At 60.4% G+C, this 17,787-nt stretch overlaps 4 protein-coding genes across 4 annotated transcripts; all 4 read left to right on the top strand.

The window, feature by feature from the left end:
- Positions 1-1,693: 1,693 nt before the first annotated feature.
- Positions 1,694-2,515, top strand: LDBPK_170320 (NADH-ubiquinone oxidoreductase, mitochondrial, putative; the record flags this gene model as incomplete). Its single annotated transcript, XM_003859838.1, has 1 exon — positions 1,694-2,515. The coding sequence occupies one exon, from the start codon at positions 1,694-1,696 to the stop codon at positions 2,513-2,515; it is 822 nt and encodes a 273-aa protein (XP_003859886.1).
- An 832-nt stretch (positions 2,516-3,347) lies between these two features.
- On the top strand, positions 3,348-5,705 carry LDBPK_170310 (hypothetical protein, conserved; the record flags this gene model as incomplete). The annotated part of the gene is made up of 1 exon (XM_003859837.1): positions 3,348-5,705. One exon carries the CDS (start codon positions 3,348-3,350, stop codon positions 5,703-5,705), a length of 2,358 nt encoding a protein of 785 aa, XP_003859885.1.
- A 2,090-nt stretch (positions 5,706-7,795) lies between these two features.
- On the top strand, positions 7,796-8,875 carry LDBPK_170300 (cystathionine beta-synthase; the record flags this gene model as incomplete). The annotated part of the gene is made up of 1 exon (XM_003859836.1): positions 7,796-8,875. One exon carries the CDS (start codon positions 7,796-7,798, stop codon positions 8,873-8,875), a length of 1,080 nt encoding a protein of 359 aa, XP_003859884.1.
- Positions 8,876-12,968: 4,093 nt separating this feature from the next.
- Positions 12,969-16,487, top strand: LDBPK_170290 (hypothetical protein, conserved; the record flags this gene model as incomplete). The annotated part of the gene is made up of 1 exon (XM_003859835.1): positions 12,969-16,487. One exon carries the CDS (start codon positions 12,969-12,971, stop codon positions 16,485-16,487), a length of 3,519 nt encoding a protein of 1,172 aa, XP_003859883.1.
- Positions 16,488-17,787: the final 1,300 nt, after the last annotated feature.

Below are 17,787 nucleotides of genomic sequence, written 5' to 3'. Positions count from 1 at the left end.
GCGTCTGCTGGTTCGCCCCACCACTGCCCCCTTTTTTTGCTCATAAATCTATGTACACGCTCTGCTGCCGCGCCGCCGTTGTCTTCGGCGCTGATTCGTCTCCCCGCACACCTTTGTATGTGTGTGTGTGTGTGCAGTGACCCCGAGTAGAGCCCTCACCCAGACCTAGACCTGAAAGCACAGAGGCACCCGCAGGCACACCCACTGACAGACACAGGCCTCGTGGGTGTTGTGCCACCCGCCTCCCCCTGCGCGCGCAATATAGAAACCGCACCGCCAACATCCGTCACCTCAGCGCGCTCCACTGCATGCGCCCTCTTGTGTCATCGCTGGAGCGGGGTGGTGTTGATGGGGGCACTCATGTGGGCAGACACACATACACACACAGAGTGCGGGAGAGACACAGACACGTGTGCACGCACAAATTCTTACGTGCAGTCGGTGCGGAGAGCAGGCGTGCGAGAGAGAGGAGAGGGAAAGAGAGGCGAACTCGTTGGCGTTGACATTGAGAGCGCCTTGCTCCTCTTTCACGTTTTTCTTTGTGCGCGTGTGCGTGTAAAGGCGCATGTGCGGATGCGACTGAGCGTTGTGTGTACAGAAGCAGAAGTGTAGTGCAGCAAAGAACAGAAAGGTGTGTACACATCGAGCAAGGGGGAGGGCCGCGTAAACGTGAGCCAACTTGCACTCGCACACGTACACGTGGTGACGAGAGAAAGAACCCGTCTTTTCTCTATCCGGCGCGGTTCGCCCCTTCTCCGCAAGCTGCAGACGGCGGTCTTTTGTTTTCGTGGCCGTCTTGGCAAACTGACGAGAGAGGAGATAGAGGATTGTGAAGAAAGGAGGTGGTGGGAAGGGGATGAAGAGGCCCTCGGCCCTTTGAGGTCTTCCTCACATCTCACACTCATCTCTGTATTTCTCGTTGCCCCCTCGATGCCCTTTGCACGGAGCCCCCTCCCCCCTCTTCCCTCCCCTCATCTTCCCACCGCCGCCACCACGGGTCACGAGGTGGAGAGGTGAAGCAAAGAAGGCACTCGAATTCGCTTCTTCTTGTCCTGCACGCCTGTTTCGCGTGCGCTGTGGATGCACGCGCACCTGTGCATTTATGCGCTTGTCTCCACATCTTGTGTCCCATCCCAAATGGCTTCTATGTGTTTGTGTCCGTTGTCTCCCGCCTTTCCGTCTTTTTTTTTATGCTGCACTCGGCCACCACACTTCTTCTCGCTAATACGCCGCCACCTCTGGAGCATCCACAGAACAGCCGTAGACACCGCTAGCTTGCACCGTCGTGCGCCCCAGGCGCAGCCGACGTACGCAAAGTGGTCTTGCATCTGATTGAAACATCCTTAACACACACACACACACGCACACACACGCACACACACTCTTTCCCATCACTGCCACCGCTGTCGTGCAGCTGCGGCGCGTATCTGGGAGTTCGCGTGAGTGCGAGCGGTGCCGCCCCCTTCTTTTCCTCCTCCCCGCTGACGCCCCTTTCACTGCTTTGGCTCTGTTCTCCTTGTCTATCGTGATCACTAGCAGTAGTAGTTGAGGACTAGTATCAGCTGCCCTTCCCTTCCTCCCTCCCTCCCGTAGTCTGCTCTTGCTTTCTCTTCGCCTCTTCGTTTCTTTTTCTTTTCTTCGGCACGGCTGCTCGGGTCCGATGCTGCGTCTTATTCAGCCAACCTTGACGGCGATGCGCTGGGTCGCTGCTGCCTCTGCTTCTGCGGCCGCGGTGGCGCCGACGACAAGCTACCCGTCCACAAACGCGGCGCTCCTTGCGAATACCCGCGCCATCCACGGTGAGGTGCGTCACCAGAACACGGACTATGACAACACCCGAATTCCGTGGGACTTCACCACAGCCAGCTACGAGAAGATTCACAACGAGATCTTGCCCAAGTTTCCACGCGGCAGGCGAATCTCAGCCACCATTCCGCTGCTGCATCTCGCCCAGCAGCAGCAGGGCGGGTACATCCCGGTGACAGCCATGTACAAAATAGCAAAGATTTGTGAAGTGCCACCGATGCATGTCTTCGAGACGGTCACCTTCTACTCCATGTTCAACCGGCACCCGGTTGGTAAGTACCACATCCAATTCTGCCGCACCACCCCCTGCATGCTGTGCGGCGCCGACGAGCTGATGGAACGCACCATGCACTATCTGAACGTGCGCATGCACGGCACGACAAGCGACGGCCTTATCACGATTGGCGAGATGGAGTGCCTCGGCGCGTGCGTGAACGCACCAATGCTGGTGGTGAGTGACTACAGCAACCCGCCCAACTTTTCGTACGACTACATGGAGGACTTAACGTGGGAGAGCATCAAGACGCTCGTGGAGAGCCTCCGTGGCGGAAAACCTTTCAAAATCGGCTCGCAGCGTCCAGATCGCAGGTACGCTGAGCCGGCCGGTGGGCGCACGTCGCTCCTGTTCAAGGAACCGCCAGGTCCGTACTGCCGTGACTTCGACGCCGAACCGGACGAGAAGGCGGACGCCGCGCCGCCCAAGAAGTAGTCGTACCCTTTTAGTTCTGTTGATGTATGCGCTTATTGGTTCTCTCTCTGCGTACCGAAAATCGTCGGGTATGTATCTATGTGTGTGTATTGGTGGGGGTGGGGGGCGGGTGTGGCTGGATTAAGTCGAGTGGTGGAAGGGCATCGGGGGCTTTCCAACCGCCCCTTACATCCCTTCCCTACTCCTTTCTCTCCCCGCCGGTGGCGCTTCGTCGCCGTGTACAGGAATAGATGGGTATGGAGATCCGCCGTGGCTTACGACCCCCAGCGCCCTCTCGCTGTGTATGCGTGTGCGACTGTGCGCACGAATGAGTGCCTGTGCTTGACCCTCACTTCTGCACCTCTCTTCCTCTGCCCTCGATCTGATAAGCGCCGCTCGCCCGCTTCCGATCACCACGACACATACCTCGACAGTCGTGGAACTCGTCGCCTCACACAAAAGCACCCCGGCGGATGCAGCATCTCTTTCTTCCTGTGCTTCTCGCCTCCCTCCCTCTCTCTGTCACGCACATTTCGTTCACGTGCGAGCGTGGGCGAGCATATTAGCTCCTGCTCGTGCCACAGAAGGATCCACTGACCTGTCACCCGAGGCGTGGGAAAACGGAGACAACGCACGCTCCTCATCTCTCTCCTCCTTAGCTGCACCACACATCTCCTCACCCCATACACATACACCAGCGACCACACAGTTTATCCAACGACAGAAACGAAAAGAGGGACGCTGCAAACGGATGTCTTCGCCACCGGTATCAAACCCGTCGTCCCAGCTGTCTGCCGCGGCCGGCGCTGCGACCATCACTGCAGCCAAGAAGACAGATGACGTCTCTGACCTCATGGCGGCGATTCAGAGCGTTCTGGTGGAGCATAATGTAAAGGATGCCCGATTCATTCTCGAGCTACCATCAACGCCCGCCGCTGCTTCCACTGTCGTGACTGCTGTCCATGCTGACGCGCCGGGGACCTGGGGAGCGGGTAATGCGTCATCGGTGACTGCACCGGTCGACTCTTCTGCGCCGAGCACTGAAGGAGGCGTGACCACCGCTACTCTTCTGATGGGGATGCAGACCACCCCCGCTGCGGTCCCAACCCCTCCACCGGAGCATCAGCGACCCCCACCTCGCGCTCGGTCTCCCTCAGAGCGGCAGCGATCTCCAGCCTCGTATCACTCCGAGTCTCTCCAGGGGCATGCCCTTCCCGCGCCCTCCGCCTTGCATTCAGGTTCTCCTCCGCTGAACGACAGCATAAGCTCGCTGGGTGCCACGGCGCGCCCAGCGCCGGTGGCGGCCGTCGGCGATGCGAGCGGAACGCAAATGACACCGAGTGCGGCAGCGGAGGAAGGTCCCGTGAACACCATCCTCGCACAGCCGCCGGCTCAGCCGCATCCGCCACCTCCGAGAAGCGCTGTCGATGCCATCACCTCGGATGGCTCTGCGGACGTTCTCACAGGCGAGGCCGCTGCAGAGATCTGCCGCGTGTCGAATCAGCTCGCGCATGATATTGCGGTCGCCGAGGCTCAAATGTCGCGGAAGGAAATTCTGCAGAAATTTGTAGGCCGTAGCGTCATCCTCGAAGATAGGCGGCAGCGTGAGGCGCAGCAGCTGGCTCAGGCGTCAACGATGCCGTGGAACGGCATCCCACATCCTGCAGTGCCGTTCAAGGCGGATGCGGCTAGCGCGCATACCAAAGCATCTTCACAGCCTCGCCGCGGCATTCCAACGGCCGCTACCAAGCCTCCTGCGCAGAAGCTCAGCGCCGACCCCACGATCCCTAGTGGCTCCGTGGCGAGCGCTTTCTCGCCCGCCGTATTATCTCCTCCTCCACCGGAACCACAACAGCCGCAGCGTCGCAGCATCGTGCGCCTAACCCCGCCATCGAGAACCCCCGTCCACAGCGGTGACAACGGCGCCCGCGGCTCCGTTCTGTCGGATAGCAGCTCCCTACCCTCTCTCGTGTCGGCCAAGAAGTCCGCCGTACCTGGCAAGACGCCCGTCTTCAGCATTCTCAACAAGGACGGGAGCCGCCTGCTCGATCAAGGCGGTGCCGCGATGACGCTGCGGACGTCGTTGTCCGGGGCTCTAGCGAAGGCAGGAGGCGCATGTGTAGCCGCGGCAGGGGCGGCCACGAATGGCGGTGACGCGACAGAGGCGAGCCGGTCCAGCAGCAACAGCAACAGCAACAATACTAGCATCTCCCATATCCGTCAATCACGCCCCAGCAGCGTTTCCCTCCTCGCCGACGACCGCGCGCCGCCGTCGCCGGTGCACGAGCCGCTGCTTGGTGTGGCGGCTGAGGAAGAGGCGAACCGGCAGCGCAGCATACTCATGCAAACCCAGCCCCGCTCCCCCACGCCGGAGCCCCAGCCGGTGGAGAGTGCCATCAACAGGGATGATGGGGAGGTGCTGCGGAAGATGCTGTCGGAACAGAGCAAGAACAACACACGTCGCGCCTTGCAGCTGCAGAACCAGTCACGCCTCTCGCACACGACACAGATGGCGGCCACGCCGGTGATCGGAAAGAACCAACCCAGCGCTTCCGGCACATTTTCCACTGCATCGACTCCGCGCTCGCCGTCTAGGCCGTCTACTTCGGCTGCCGCCGCGTCTTCTCAACCTTCTCTGCGTGCTATGCTGCAGGAGCAGCGGCAGCTGCAAGACGCCAGTCGCCGCAGCATGGAGGAGCACAATCGACTTATGCAAGCGGCTCGAGCTGCACGGACGCCGGCGTCCGCGTCGTCGAATGCGTTCGAGACATCTAAGATACCAGCGGTGAGGCTCGCGACCCCGCCAGCGCACGCGACACCGGCAGCGACCGGCGCCGCAGCTGCCGCACCGGTGACGGTGCAGGAGGACGACGCGGCGCACCGGAAGCCCGGCATTGCCACCTTGGCACGAGCGTCGTCGCCGGGGCGCAACACGAACGGCACATTCACGCCCAGCACCTCCGGTATTCAAGTTGTGAAGTTCACGCTTCCCCACGAGGAGGAGGCGCGGCAGGCGGCGGTGCAGCAGCTGTGTCGCAGCTCCTCAGGGACGCAGCATCTGGACACCAAGGACCGCTATCGCGCCCTCCTGGCTGAGCAGCAGAACGAGTTCACTGCACAGGAGGCGAAGGCACAGGACTACAAGGTTCTACTGAACCGCGCTGTCGAGTTCAATCGCTTCCAGCAGCAGCAACGAACCAAGCCGTCTTAGAGAGCCAACCAACCGGTGCCCGCCACAATTTGTGCGGCTTGATGGTTCGTCGAGGCGGTGGTGACGATGCGCCTTCGCGCCCGCGCCGTCCCCACGGGGAGGGCTTATGTACATAACACCAACGTAAAACATGTATTTTTCTCTACCGCTCTTTGTGCATATGCTGATGTACACAGACTGACATGGGCGTGGCGGACTTCGATGTATATGAATAAGCGAAAAAAGGGAGGGCACCCCCACCCTTCAAAAGACTAGCAAGTACCGTTGATTCGGTGTCGTTCTCACTGTGTGTATGCGTGTGTGTGTGTCTCGTGCGCTGACGTCAGCCTCCGACACACCTCTACCTACCCCCTTTCCAGCCCCTTTCCCACCAGCAGTTTATCCGTTGCCCATGTACATTGAGCAGACGAATACACAGCAGGCAGAGAGCGAGGGAGAGGGAGCGGGAGGGAGCACACGGCGGCCATGCCAGATGTATGTATATATATATATGTATGTATAGCTCTATGCAGATGTATATGTGCATACATATCTATATATATATATATGTATATCTGTATCTATCTATGTATACACACGCTTGTAATCGGTGTTTAGTTGATATGGAATGTAATCCGAGAAGAAGCTCACGAGAAAGAGAGCTGGAGAAGGAACAGCAAGAGAAGAAGGACAGGCACACAGACAGAGACACAGACGCAGACAGGGGTGAACGAAAACGAGCAAGGACAAGAACCGCAACACAGGCAACAATAAGATTGCTCCACTTCCCCCTACCTTTCCGTCCGTGTGTGTCTGGGTGTCTGTGCATGCTTCTTGCTCCCTTCCTATCCGATCTCACTTCTGTGTTACGTTTCGCGTCGGGCTGCACTCTGTCTTTTCTTATGAGTATTCTTCACTCGTGCATCTGCGCTCTTTCCCGTCCGCGCCTTTTTCTCTCATCATTATGATCTCGTCCTCTCGCCGCGCACACGTGTGCAAGCGATAAGGATACCGGACTCCCTCCTTCTCCCCCTCCCTCTCCTCGCCACGCTTCACGACTTGTTGCTGTTTGAATCTGTGTTGCTTCCCCTCTTCTTTGTATCTTTTTCTGTCTTGTGATTTCACCTACCTTCGGAACGATGCAGTGATGTCGGCACGGCCGCTACACACAAGTACACATACATACAGACGCTGCTTCTCCTCCTCCTCTCCTCCGGGACGCGTCACGGTTTCGCGCTGATCCTTCTTCGCACAGAGTACATTCTCTCTTGTCTGTTTGATTTGCCGCCACGCTGCGTACGTGCTCGACTGTATCCCTTACATCGCATCTCCCCTCTCTCCCTCCCTCCCCCAAACTTCCTCGCTGCCAACCTCGCTCGGTTTCTCAAGTGGGGAAACGCTGCGGTTGTGAAAGGGGGAGAGGTAAGAGGGGAGACTATGGGCGGCGGCGCGGGCATATGTGTTTTTGTGCACCTCTCTCTCGCTATCTCTGCGAGCGTGTGTGCACGGAGGCTCGATCGCCATTCTTTTCCTTTGCGCTTCGCATGTAAGCGGCAGTCGTTTTCTGCGTGATGCTTGTGTGTGTGCGTGTAGCGAAGCTGTCCTTGAGGCGGGTCGATGCTGGAACATATCTTCTCAAAATCTCACGAGGGGAAGCAGAAGACACGCGTGCCAACTTTTCCTTGGGATGCCCAACACGCTTGTGGGTGCACCGACATGTTGTGCGAGGCCTCTTTCCTGCTTCTTCCGACATGCACACAGTGCACTCGTTCCTGGGAACTGCCCACCGTCGAAAGCCATATCACTTCTTGCCTCCCGGTCGGTGTCCTCCCCTACCCCGCACCAACCGCACAATTGGGACGCGCCTTTCTCACCGAAGTCCACCTTTGCCCTCTCTTTCCCTGCTTTCGCTCTTCTTCCCCATCCTTCCACCTTCAGTGCCTCTTTCCATCACTGCCTGCGTGTCTGCCAAATCGTTCGCCCCCCCCCCTTCTCCACAGTCGACAACAACAGCCATCGCCTTCTATCATCCTCTTCTTTTTCTGGAAGCATTTTTCTTGTCCCCTTTCCCACGCATTCTCTCTTTCTCTCTCTGTTCCCCGCTGATCATAATGACATCTGCAACCCCCCGCGGCCAAATTCTGGCCAACGCCCTCGAGGCGGTCGGCAACACCCCTTGCATCCGCTTGAACCGCGTCCCACAGAAGCACGGCATTCAGTGCGAGGTTGTGGCCAAGTGCGAGTTCTTCAACCCTGGCGGCAGCGTCAAGGACCGCATTGGCAAGCAGATGATACTCGACGCCGAAAAGAACGGGACGCTCAAGCCGGGTTCCGTGATTGTGGAGGCCACAAGCGGCAATACTGGCATCGGTCTCTCCATGGCCGCGGCGATCCGCGGCTACCACATGGTGATTACGATGCCGAAGAAGATGTCGCACGAGAAGGAGACGACACTGCAGTCCCTTGGCGCCGAGGTGATCCGCACGGAGACGTCTCTTCCGCACGACCACCCGGACAGCCTCATCGGGGTCGCTCGCCGCCTGCGCGATGAGAAGGGCTACGTGCTGCTGGACCAGTACACGAACCTCAGCAACCCGGGTGCGCATTACGAGTTCACTGGTCAGGAGATCTACGACCAGTGCGGCGGCAAGGTCGACATGGTAGTCATCTGCGCCGGAACCGGAGGCACGATCACCGGAGTGGCCAAGAAGCTGAAGGAGCTCATCCCCGAAGTCATCGTTGTCGGTGTAGACCCGGTCGGCAGCATCATCGCCGACCCCGAACACCCCGGCGAGCCTGTCATGTACCACGTAGAGGGAATCGGCTATGACTTTGTGCCAGACGTGTGCGAGCGTAAGTACGTCGATCGCTGGGTCAAGACACGCGATCAGGAGAGTTTCGACCTCGCCCTCGAGCTGCACCGCGAGGAGGGTCTGCTGGTCGGCGGTAGCAGCGGCTCCGCGATGGCCGGCGTGGTGGAGGCAGCCAAGGACCTTCGCTCGGATCAGCGCTGCGTCGTGCTCATGGCGGACGGCATCCGCAACTACATGGGGAAGTTCGCCGATGTCAACTGGATGATCGAGCACGGCTTCCGGCAGGGTGAGGTGACCCGCCCCACCTACGACACGCTGAAGAAGGAGCTGGAGGAGGTCAAGGCGAAGCTAGCAAAGTACGAAAGCGGCGCTCAGTAGAGAGGCGGCGCGGCAGCAAGAGAGAGTGAGTGAGTGCGAAGGAATGAGGAGGAGGCAGAATGGATGGGGGCCTGGGCTAATCGAGGGGACCACCGCGTGTCTGCGTGCGAGGTACCCCCTCCCTCTCCACACATCAAAAGAAGAGAATGCTGTCATGTTGCAGCAGCTCTCCAGATTAAACCCTCCCTCTCTCCTTCTCTCTCCCGTGCCTCTACGCCATGCTCTGCCCGACGTTGCTCTTCTACCCCCACCCCGCATCATACATCCTTCTCTGTTTTTCCTTAACGTTTCCGCGACAGCTCCCTCCTTCGTTCGTCTAATCCGCAGCAGCACCTCCACCGTTGCGAGCCACTGCTGTGTCTCGTGTGGACTTACACATGTCACTGCGTCTTCATCCGTCCCCGTTACACCGTTTTTCTCCACCATCACCGCCACCGCCACCCGTTGGGATGCATCGATATGTGCCGCTTCCCCCTCCAGAACCCATTCCGTCATTTCTCCTCTTCCCTCACTGCCTGTGGGGTATGCGCCCTTGCGTGTATGCGTGCTGATATGTCTGCATGTGAAGGCGGGGGCCGGACGACTCGTGGGCTCCACTCCGTCACTCTCCCCCCGATTCTGAAGTCAACCGTTCGCCACTTCTTCTCCTGCACGTGTGTGCCGGTGCTCCTGTGCTTTCTTACCCCCCTCACCCCCTCTCCCTCCCTCCAGTGGCACCCTAACTCAGTGTCAGACCCATCTTAGAATAGATGGAAAGACGATAAGACGATGATGGATGCACACGGGCCAGCGCACATCGGCCGCGGCCGGTGTTTGTGATGCCTTCGCGTCTTCTCCGCCTTCCACCACCGCCACCTTCTTCACCTCGCTTCACGCACGCGCTCTTCCGTCATTGATGCTGTGCTGTGCAGACGTACTGCACATATACACGTACAACGATGTGTGTGTATATGGACAGTACGTGTGAGCGCGCGTGTCTGGGGCTTGTTGTGTGCGCTTCTGTGTGTTGGTTTCTTCGTGCCCACCCCCTCTTTTCTCATCTCGCCTCCTGCTCCCATCTCCCCTTGCGATCAAAATATCTCGCTCTCGCTCTCGCTCTGTAAGTGCGTGCGTGTGCGTGTGAGCTGTTACTTTTCATGTCTTTGATCACGCTGACTTCTTCGCACGCCATTCTTCGCTTCTCCTGTTCGCCTCTCTCCTTCTCCTGAATCGAAGCGCGTCGTGGTATCACGCTCTCGCTCCTCACCAGCGTCATGCTCTTCCACGTGTGCGAGTCGGCCGGTGTCGAGAGGTGGGTGGATGAAAGAGGCCGTTGTGTGTTAGGTTTTAGGCTTTTCTTACCTGTTGCGTGGGTCTTCCATTGCTGCCGCGGCTCGGGTTTGTGCCGAGCCCAAGGGCACCTATGTAGGCACAGCGAATGGCATGGGGAGATGGGAGGCGTTAGATGAGGTGGACGGGTGGGCGGGTTTGAGAGGAGAAGGGGAGACAGGGTAGCGACAACGGAGAAGTCAAGAGGAGCTCTCGTGTAGGCATGAGAGCTGCAGGGGCCAACACATGGGGCACCGCCGTCTCTGCTTGTTCCTCCTCTGCTCATATCACTCTTTCGAAAGCAGCAAGGAAGGAATCAAAACACGATATTCGACGAAGCAAAAGGACGCCGAAGCCGTCTGCAGTGATGCCACGTCTCTCCTCCGGTCGTTCTTTCGCCTTTTCTCTGTCGGTTTGTGTGCGTCCCTCGCGCCGTGCTTAAAGGCGCGAAACGCAGGAGCGCCAACTGATGCACACATACCACAGACGGATGGCGACGAAGAAACAAAAAGTGAACCCTCATACTAAGATAGGCAAGCAGGCGCGCACACACCCACGCACACGCACACACACACACATGCACACCACTGCGCCCACGTAAGTTTATCGTTGAAAGCGAAAGAAAAGAATAGCGAGCGAACAGACATCGGTGAATGGTGCGAGGAACATCTCCGTGCAAAAGAGAAGGAGTCACAGAGGCAGAAGGCAACGCACATCACGTGTTGCCCCGATGCGTTGATAGCACTACCCCCTCCTCTCTCTCGAAACAGTGGAGAAGATACAACACTGCTGCGCCGTTGTGTGCCGATGGGTGTTTGCGTGTGTGTATGTGTGCGTGTGTGCCCGTGGGGGAGGGGCGGGTTAGTGGTACGGGGTGGTCACTGCGCCCGTGTTTGCCCTGCGCCGACAGATGACTCGGCGCGCTGGCGCATGCGTGGAGGCTTGCGGAGTGCTTAGAACTTCATGAGCTGCGCCCCTCCACCCCTTCTTTTTCCACTGCGCCTCGTGCGCGTAACTTCTCTGCCGCAGCTTCGGCACACGTCATCTGCTTCTCTTCTCGCCTCCTCTCTCTCCCCCTCTGACGACGGACGTACAGCCTTACGTCGCGGGAACAGACTCTCGCGCACACGCCCACCATCACTAACTCAGTTCCGTGCGCCGACGCCGCCGCCGACGACGACGACTCTCTCTTTCTTTCTTGATAGCTCTGTCTCTTTTCGTTCTCTCTTTCACCTTTACGTGCGTCGCAGCTGCCCTCATCCGCGTCGGCAGCTGCGACTCTTCATACTGCAGATATCTATCTATAGATAGATATCTTGCCTTTGAGCCCTGGCCTCATTGCTTCGCTCCTGCATCCTGCAGGCGCGCGTGTGTGTACTTAACTCCGTATGCTGGCGTGCAGGCTGCATCGACAGAAACACAAGCGAAAGAGGCAGACGAGAAGCACGAGAAGGGGGCCTTTGCTGGTGCTTCGAGGGACATCCACCAGCGCCAACCCCCTCCCCCGAAACCCCCGCTCCTCCCTTCTCTTTTTCCGTCAATTCAGCCTTGGCACTCACTCAAAGTCAAACCCGCCTTCACGTTAGCAGAAGGTTTGACGGGAGTGGAGGGCTGCGTCAGCACCAGAGACCTATTACAAGTGACATCAAACAACAGCGGAAGAAGAAGAAAACGAAAGCCAGACCACCTCATTTTTGTACGCACAGCCCCACGTGGCGTGCGTTTCATCCATCCTTTCCACAGGATACACTCGCTCCCCCCATACAACCACACAGAAAAAGAGACAGACGTGCAAATATACAAAGAACATCATCCCCCGTCCCCCCCCCAAAAAAAAAAAGAAAGGCGTGACTTCGCTCGCATCTCTGATTTCGTACGCCACTCCCTACTTTGCTCTCATCTTCTTGAATCCCCACCTCGGCGGTCCACTTGGAGAGTTGCTCGCCCTTATCTCCCCTCTCCCAGCGTGGGTGGTGCGTTTCTGTGCCTGTCTGCGCCGCTGTCTCTCGGCCCCTTCGCATTTCGATCTGAGCGCTCTCTTGCCTGGCTCTCTCTCTTTTTTCTTGTTTCGTGGTTGGCTTGCCTCCCCCCTCTTCCTGCTCTTCCCTCCCTCCCTCACTACACTTTCCCTTCCCTCAAGCGTCAGCCAGACGCACACCTGTATGCACCCGCCGTGCGATTTCGCCGCCCCCTTCTTTTGGCTTTCTCCCTCCCTCTCGTTCTCGTTACTATCTTCGTCGCCGTGAGGGGTTCCTTCTCGCGTCGTGCCTCTGCTCTTCTTCCCGTTATACGCACAGGATCTGTGGTCGTGTGCTCGGCGGTACGCCTTCTCCTGCTTACTCCATCCGCACCTCCTCGCCAGTGTGGCCCCCGCTCTCTTCCTCGTTGCTTCCATTCGCCACTCGCACTCGACAACCGTTGTTTGTGCCTGTGCGCTGTCTCATCTGGCCGGTGCGTGTCCGAGTAACGAAAGAGGAAGCAGAAAGAAACAGCGCGCGTGGGGCGTGCTGGGTGGGACGTCATGACATCCGTGGGAACGAGCCCCATCAGTCGCCTTGACTTTGGTGGCAGCACAAGCAGCAGCCAAAGCAGTAGCGCGAGGAGCAGAAGCAGCACTAGTGGAAGCGGCCAGAGCGGTGTGGTACACGTGGACAGCGCTGACTACCACGATACCGTCAGCCCAGCGGCGTCGTCGCCGTTTCCAGAATCAACTTTTACGACAGCCGCGACGGTGGAGGGTGCCCCTGCCTTGACTGGAGTGCCTTCACCAGCGAGTTGCTCGGCCATGCGCCATACTACGTCGAGCGGGGGCTTCTACAGGTTTGCGGCCACTGCATCCTCACCACCTCCGCAGCTGCCTGCTCGCTGGTTGCGGCAGCCAGAGACCTCGTCGACTGGTTGGCCTCTGCAGCCGCACGACCAAAGGCAGCAACAGACGGCCACAACGCGGTCACCAACACAAGCTTGTGACAGCACGTCAACGGCTGCTGTAGCGAGTCGCCATGCTCGTCCGGCTCCGGCCTCGCCATCGCCTCGCTCAGACGGTGACATTGCTGCAGCCGCTACCGGCACCGCCGCGTCTGGGCGATCGTGCGCCTCACCGCTGCCTCGCCGGTCACACACAGCGGCAGAGGAGCGCCTATCAGCACCGTCTGCAGCTCTCCCGCGCTCTTTTTACTTCCAGCCGGTGCGTACAACAGAGTCGGTCTGCGTGGCTACGACGGCGTCCTCGTCGGAGTGGGTCCTGCTGAATGTTGGCGGCCGGCTCATCACAACGACCGTCGGCACACTCATGGCGGATCCTGACAGCGTGTTGGCGTCGCTGTGTGCGTGCCTTGTCCCCCCGCCAGGGCGGGGCGACATCGCTGCCGGGAAGAAGAGCGGTGCACGCCGCAGTGCAGCAATGACAACACAGGAGGCCTCGGGGCGCTGTGGAGCCGTCGCCGACGCGACGCCGCCCGGGGAGGAGGCTCCCGAGGGCGGAATTCGATGCGACCCGCTAGGACGTGACAACCGCACTCACACCGCCAACCTCGCCGAGGGTCGCAACGCCGACGGCTTGCGCAACAGCGCCGCGGAGAGCGGTGGCGGCGACGCGCAGACTCTGCCTCCGTCGGCAGCGTCGGACGCGGAAGTGTCACCGGCCGCTGAGGATGGACCACAACATGCGCCTCAGCACGACAATGATAGCGCGCAGCTGGACGGCGATCGCTCCTCCTTGTTCTCTGAGATTTACACATGCCACCGCCCATTGCACCACTCTATCGCCTCCACTGCCTCGACCTCGGCAGCACCACCGCCGGCGCTGCAGCGCGTGTCGCACCAGCATTCTTTGCTCTCCGTGATGCGGGAGTCGCGGCCTGACTACGTGGCAGCTCACACGCCGCCAGCAGTCAGCCTGCCAGTGGGTGCCAGCGTTGGCGAGGGGGGCGACGGCGAGGCGGTAAGCCCGCAGCAGACGGCCTCTGCCATACCCCTCGACACAGACGGCGCCAACGCCATCTTGCTTGACCTGGACGCGGACTACTTCCTGCCGATCCTGAACTACCTGCGTCACGGTGCTGTCATGATCCCGCACTACCTCAGCGTGGCCGGGGTGCTGGCGATGGCGGAGTACCTGAACGTGATGGGGCTGGTGCGGCTGCTGCGCGGTCCACCGAAGCCACGGCGCGTGATGTTGTTCAGCTGGGGCTCTGGCGGCAACGGGGAGCTGGGAACCCATGCTACACGAGACGAGCCGACGCCGACCATGGCGCAAGTGACGCCGTTTGGCGTGCGGGTGTGCGAGATTGCGCTGGGGGCGAACTACAGCTGCGCCTTGAGCGACACCGGCAGCATATACACTTTTGGTAACGGAGAGTGGGGTCAGCTGGGTCTCGGCGGAAGCGGCTGTGCCGTGCGCGGTGGCAGCAGCCCCCCAGGTGGTGGCGTGGGCGGTGGCAACGGCACCGGCCAGGATGGTGTCGACGTGCCGGTGGAGCTGCTTATCCCGCGCCGGATTCCGCTGTTTGAGCAGCTGCCGGCGGTGCACGTGGCGGCCGGGTACGCGTTTGCTATGGCCATTGTGGAGGGCCACCATGTCTACTTCTGGGGCAACAACAACCACGGCCAAAGCGGCCGCGGACGCGCCCACTTCGACTTGCCGACGAAGAAGGTGGATGCGCCAGTGCTGGTGGACACGCTGGAGGGCAAGCGCATCATCCAGCTGAGCTGCGGCAGCTTCTTCGCGCTGGCGCTAAGCGATGATGGCTTTCTGTACAGCTGGGGGCTGGTGGACTGCGTCGGCCTCGGCACGCCGGAAGAGGTGGAGCGTCGCTATCGCGACGTTCTGGGCGAGTCCCTCAGCAACGAGCGCCGCGCTGTCGTGCTGACGCCGCAGCTGGTCACCGTGAAGGGCAGGCGGCGAGTCGCTCCCGGCGGGGCGGCCGTGACTGCGCCGGAGCGCATTGTGCGCATTCGCGCCGGACAGTGGCATAGTGGTGCCATCAACGAGCACGGAGAGCTCTTTACATGGGGTGTGGGATATCAAGGCCGGCTCGGGCATGGCTCCAAAGCCCCAGCGTACGTGCCGACGCTGGTGCGCGGCGCGCTTGAGGGCCACCGGGTAGTGGACGTGGCCTGCGGCTCCTTCCACACCGTCGCCCTCACTGCCGCCGGTGCCGTCTTCTGCTGGGGTGACAATGCGAGTGGGCAGTGCGGCACCACGGCTGGCAGCCCCGACGCCTTCACCGCGCCTTATCGGGTCGTGGGTCTCGAGTACGTGGCCGGCGGTGTGGCTCGCAGCATCGCCTGCGGCCGGCAGCACACTGTCGTCGTGATGGAGGGTCCGCAGCCGTGGTGCCCGCAGCCATGCTGCCGCGCCGACGCTGCCGAGTCTGGGTGCCACTCCCATGCGCAGGTCTACTGCTTCGGCGAGGCAACCCGGACGGCAAACGCAACCGGTTCGACTGCCTCTGCTGTGGCCGCGGCTGCTGTGAGTGGCGCGACGCGTGGCACGGTTTCCTCCAGCCACATCGGGGTGTCCGTGGCCGCGATGAACGCAGGCGCTCTGCCTGCCTCTCCGGGCCACGGTCCGTATATGACGGGTGGTGCTGCCGGCGGCTACCAGCCTGCTCTCGCACCTGGCGGTGCTGCTGCTGCGTTCCCGACCCGCTTGCCGCTCCCGTGCACGGGAGGCCATCATCACCCACACTATCAGCTCGTGCCCGGCCTGCAAAATGTTGATGTGCGAGGGGTCGTGAGCGGGCTGCATCACACCTTCGCCTACGTCGAAGAGCTCTGTGCCGATGCACTGCGGGTCGCTGACGGATTCGGCGAAACGCTGCCTACTGCGACACGCGGCTGGGAGCACCGGCCGAGCTACCCCCCTTACCCACCTCCACTGCTGCCACCCCAAGCAGCATCGGCAGCGGAGAGCCACGTGAGCCACTCGGCATTCACGTGGGGATCAAGAGGCTGTAGCAGCGGCGGCACTAATATCAGCTGGGCCAGATCGTTCATGCCCCCAACACCGGCATCGCAGCGGCCACCCTCCGCGTACCGTGACCCGTGGACGGATGCCCCGGTCGAGAGCAGCACGGACAGCGTCGGCGGCCGCATCATGCCGCTCACTAGGACCCGTACAATGCACCCGACGTCATGGAGCAGCGACCGCGTAACGACGCCTTTCACAGGTGCTGCTTCTTCGCAGCAGCACCATCGCTTGGCGAGCCCCCTCACGGGTAGGGAAGAGGGCGCGTACTTGGAGATGAGCCGCGGTAACGGCGACAACGGTCGACTTGCCGGCTCCGCTGATGCCGTTTGAGTAGGAAAGGAGCCGCCCGAACTTCGACGGACCTATGTGGATGCGACTGTGTGTGTGTGTCTGCCTTTCACTGTCTTCGTGTTTTCCAGGCTGTTGCTGGTGCTCGCGTGCGTGTACGTTGGTGCATATCTCGTTGTCGACTGATGACATCAGGACACTGCTGGTGCACTGGCCGATGCCGTGTGGGGGAGAGGTTGATGCCCACAAGGGAGGGGAGTAAGGTAGACTACCACCGCAGCTCATCAGCAGAGTACCAGCGACAGCCGCGCTGAGAGGAGCCCTTCTTCCCGCTCTACGTCTGCAGATGAAGCGCTCCATGCGAACAACACATGAAGGAGAACACCCGCGAGAGTACGTCTATACATAGTTCTTTCCGACATAAACGACGCAGATGCGCTTGGTACGCGTGTGGGCACATGCTTGGGAATGTGCTTGCTGTGGGAGAGGGCACTTCGGCGCGCACGCAAACGCGACCTCGGCGCGCACGCAAACGCGACCTCGGCGCGCTTGTCCTCTTCGTTCCGGTGGTGCATCCCTCTTCCCTTTATAAGCTGCAGAGACACGGACTTTGACCGCCTGCTTCCACGCGGGCCCGCCTCCCTCCCTTTTTTCTCTTGTGCTTTCCCGTCTCCTCCGCCACCCTCAGCGTTGCGCGAGCCTCTCTCATGCTTTCACGCCTCTGCGCCTCTCCTCGCGCCCGAACTCACCATTGATGCCGTCTCACCACACCGCTGTCTCTCCTTTCTGCCCGCTTCGCTCTGCCCATCTCCGTTTCTTTCGGCTCCTGCGTAACGCGCGTAGCACACACGCGGTGCGCTGGCACTTGGTACGTTTTCCTCCACAGATTTTGTGCGTGTGCCGTGGCTCAGATGTGCGCATGGAAGGGATGCTACCACTCGGCGGCTTCAGGTGCTTGAAAGCTGGCTTTCGCTCTCCAGCGCATTCCTCTCCACCTCTTCTGGTGATGCTGACGGCGCGCCTTGGAGAGGGCGTGCTGGCGACCAACTCTCGCTCGCTCGCTGACTCTCGGCACCCTCGCTCCTGATTTCCTGCTCTGCGCCGGCAAGCGAGTGGGCACGAGTCCCTGCGGGCACCATACTTATTCCTTCCTCTGTGTACGCCATTCATTCACGTCCGCACGCATTCCTCGCGACACGGCGGTGCGACGAGGTCGGGGGGACGATGTGGCCTGCCCCCCTCGCTGCCCAGTGGCGGCGCGTTTTTTGCTCTGCCTGTGAGTGCGCCTTCCTGCTGCCGTATGGGCCGCGGACGGGCGACAGTGACCGCACGGCCCCTTGTC

This window comes from Leishmania donovani, chromosome 17, assembly GCF_000227135.1.
Source record: "Leishmania donovani BPK282A1 complete genome, chromosome 17".
NCBI classification, from domain to species: Eukaryota; Euglenozoa; class Kinetoplastea; order Trypanosomatida; family Trypanosomatidae; genus Leishmania; species Leishmania donovani.
Note: the sequence above shows the minus strand (reverse complement) of the source record. Positions and strands in the feature narration are given on the sequence as shown.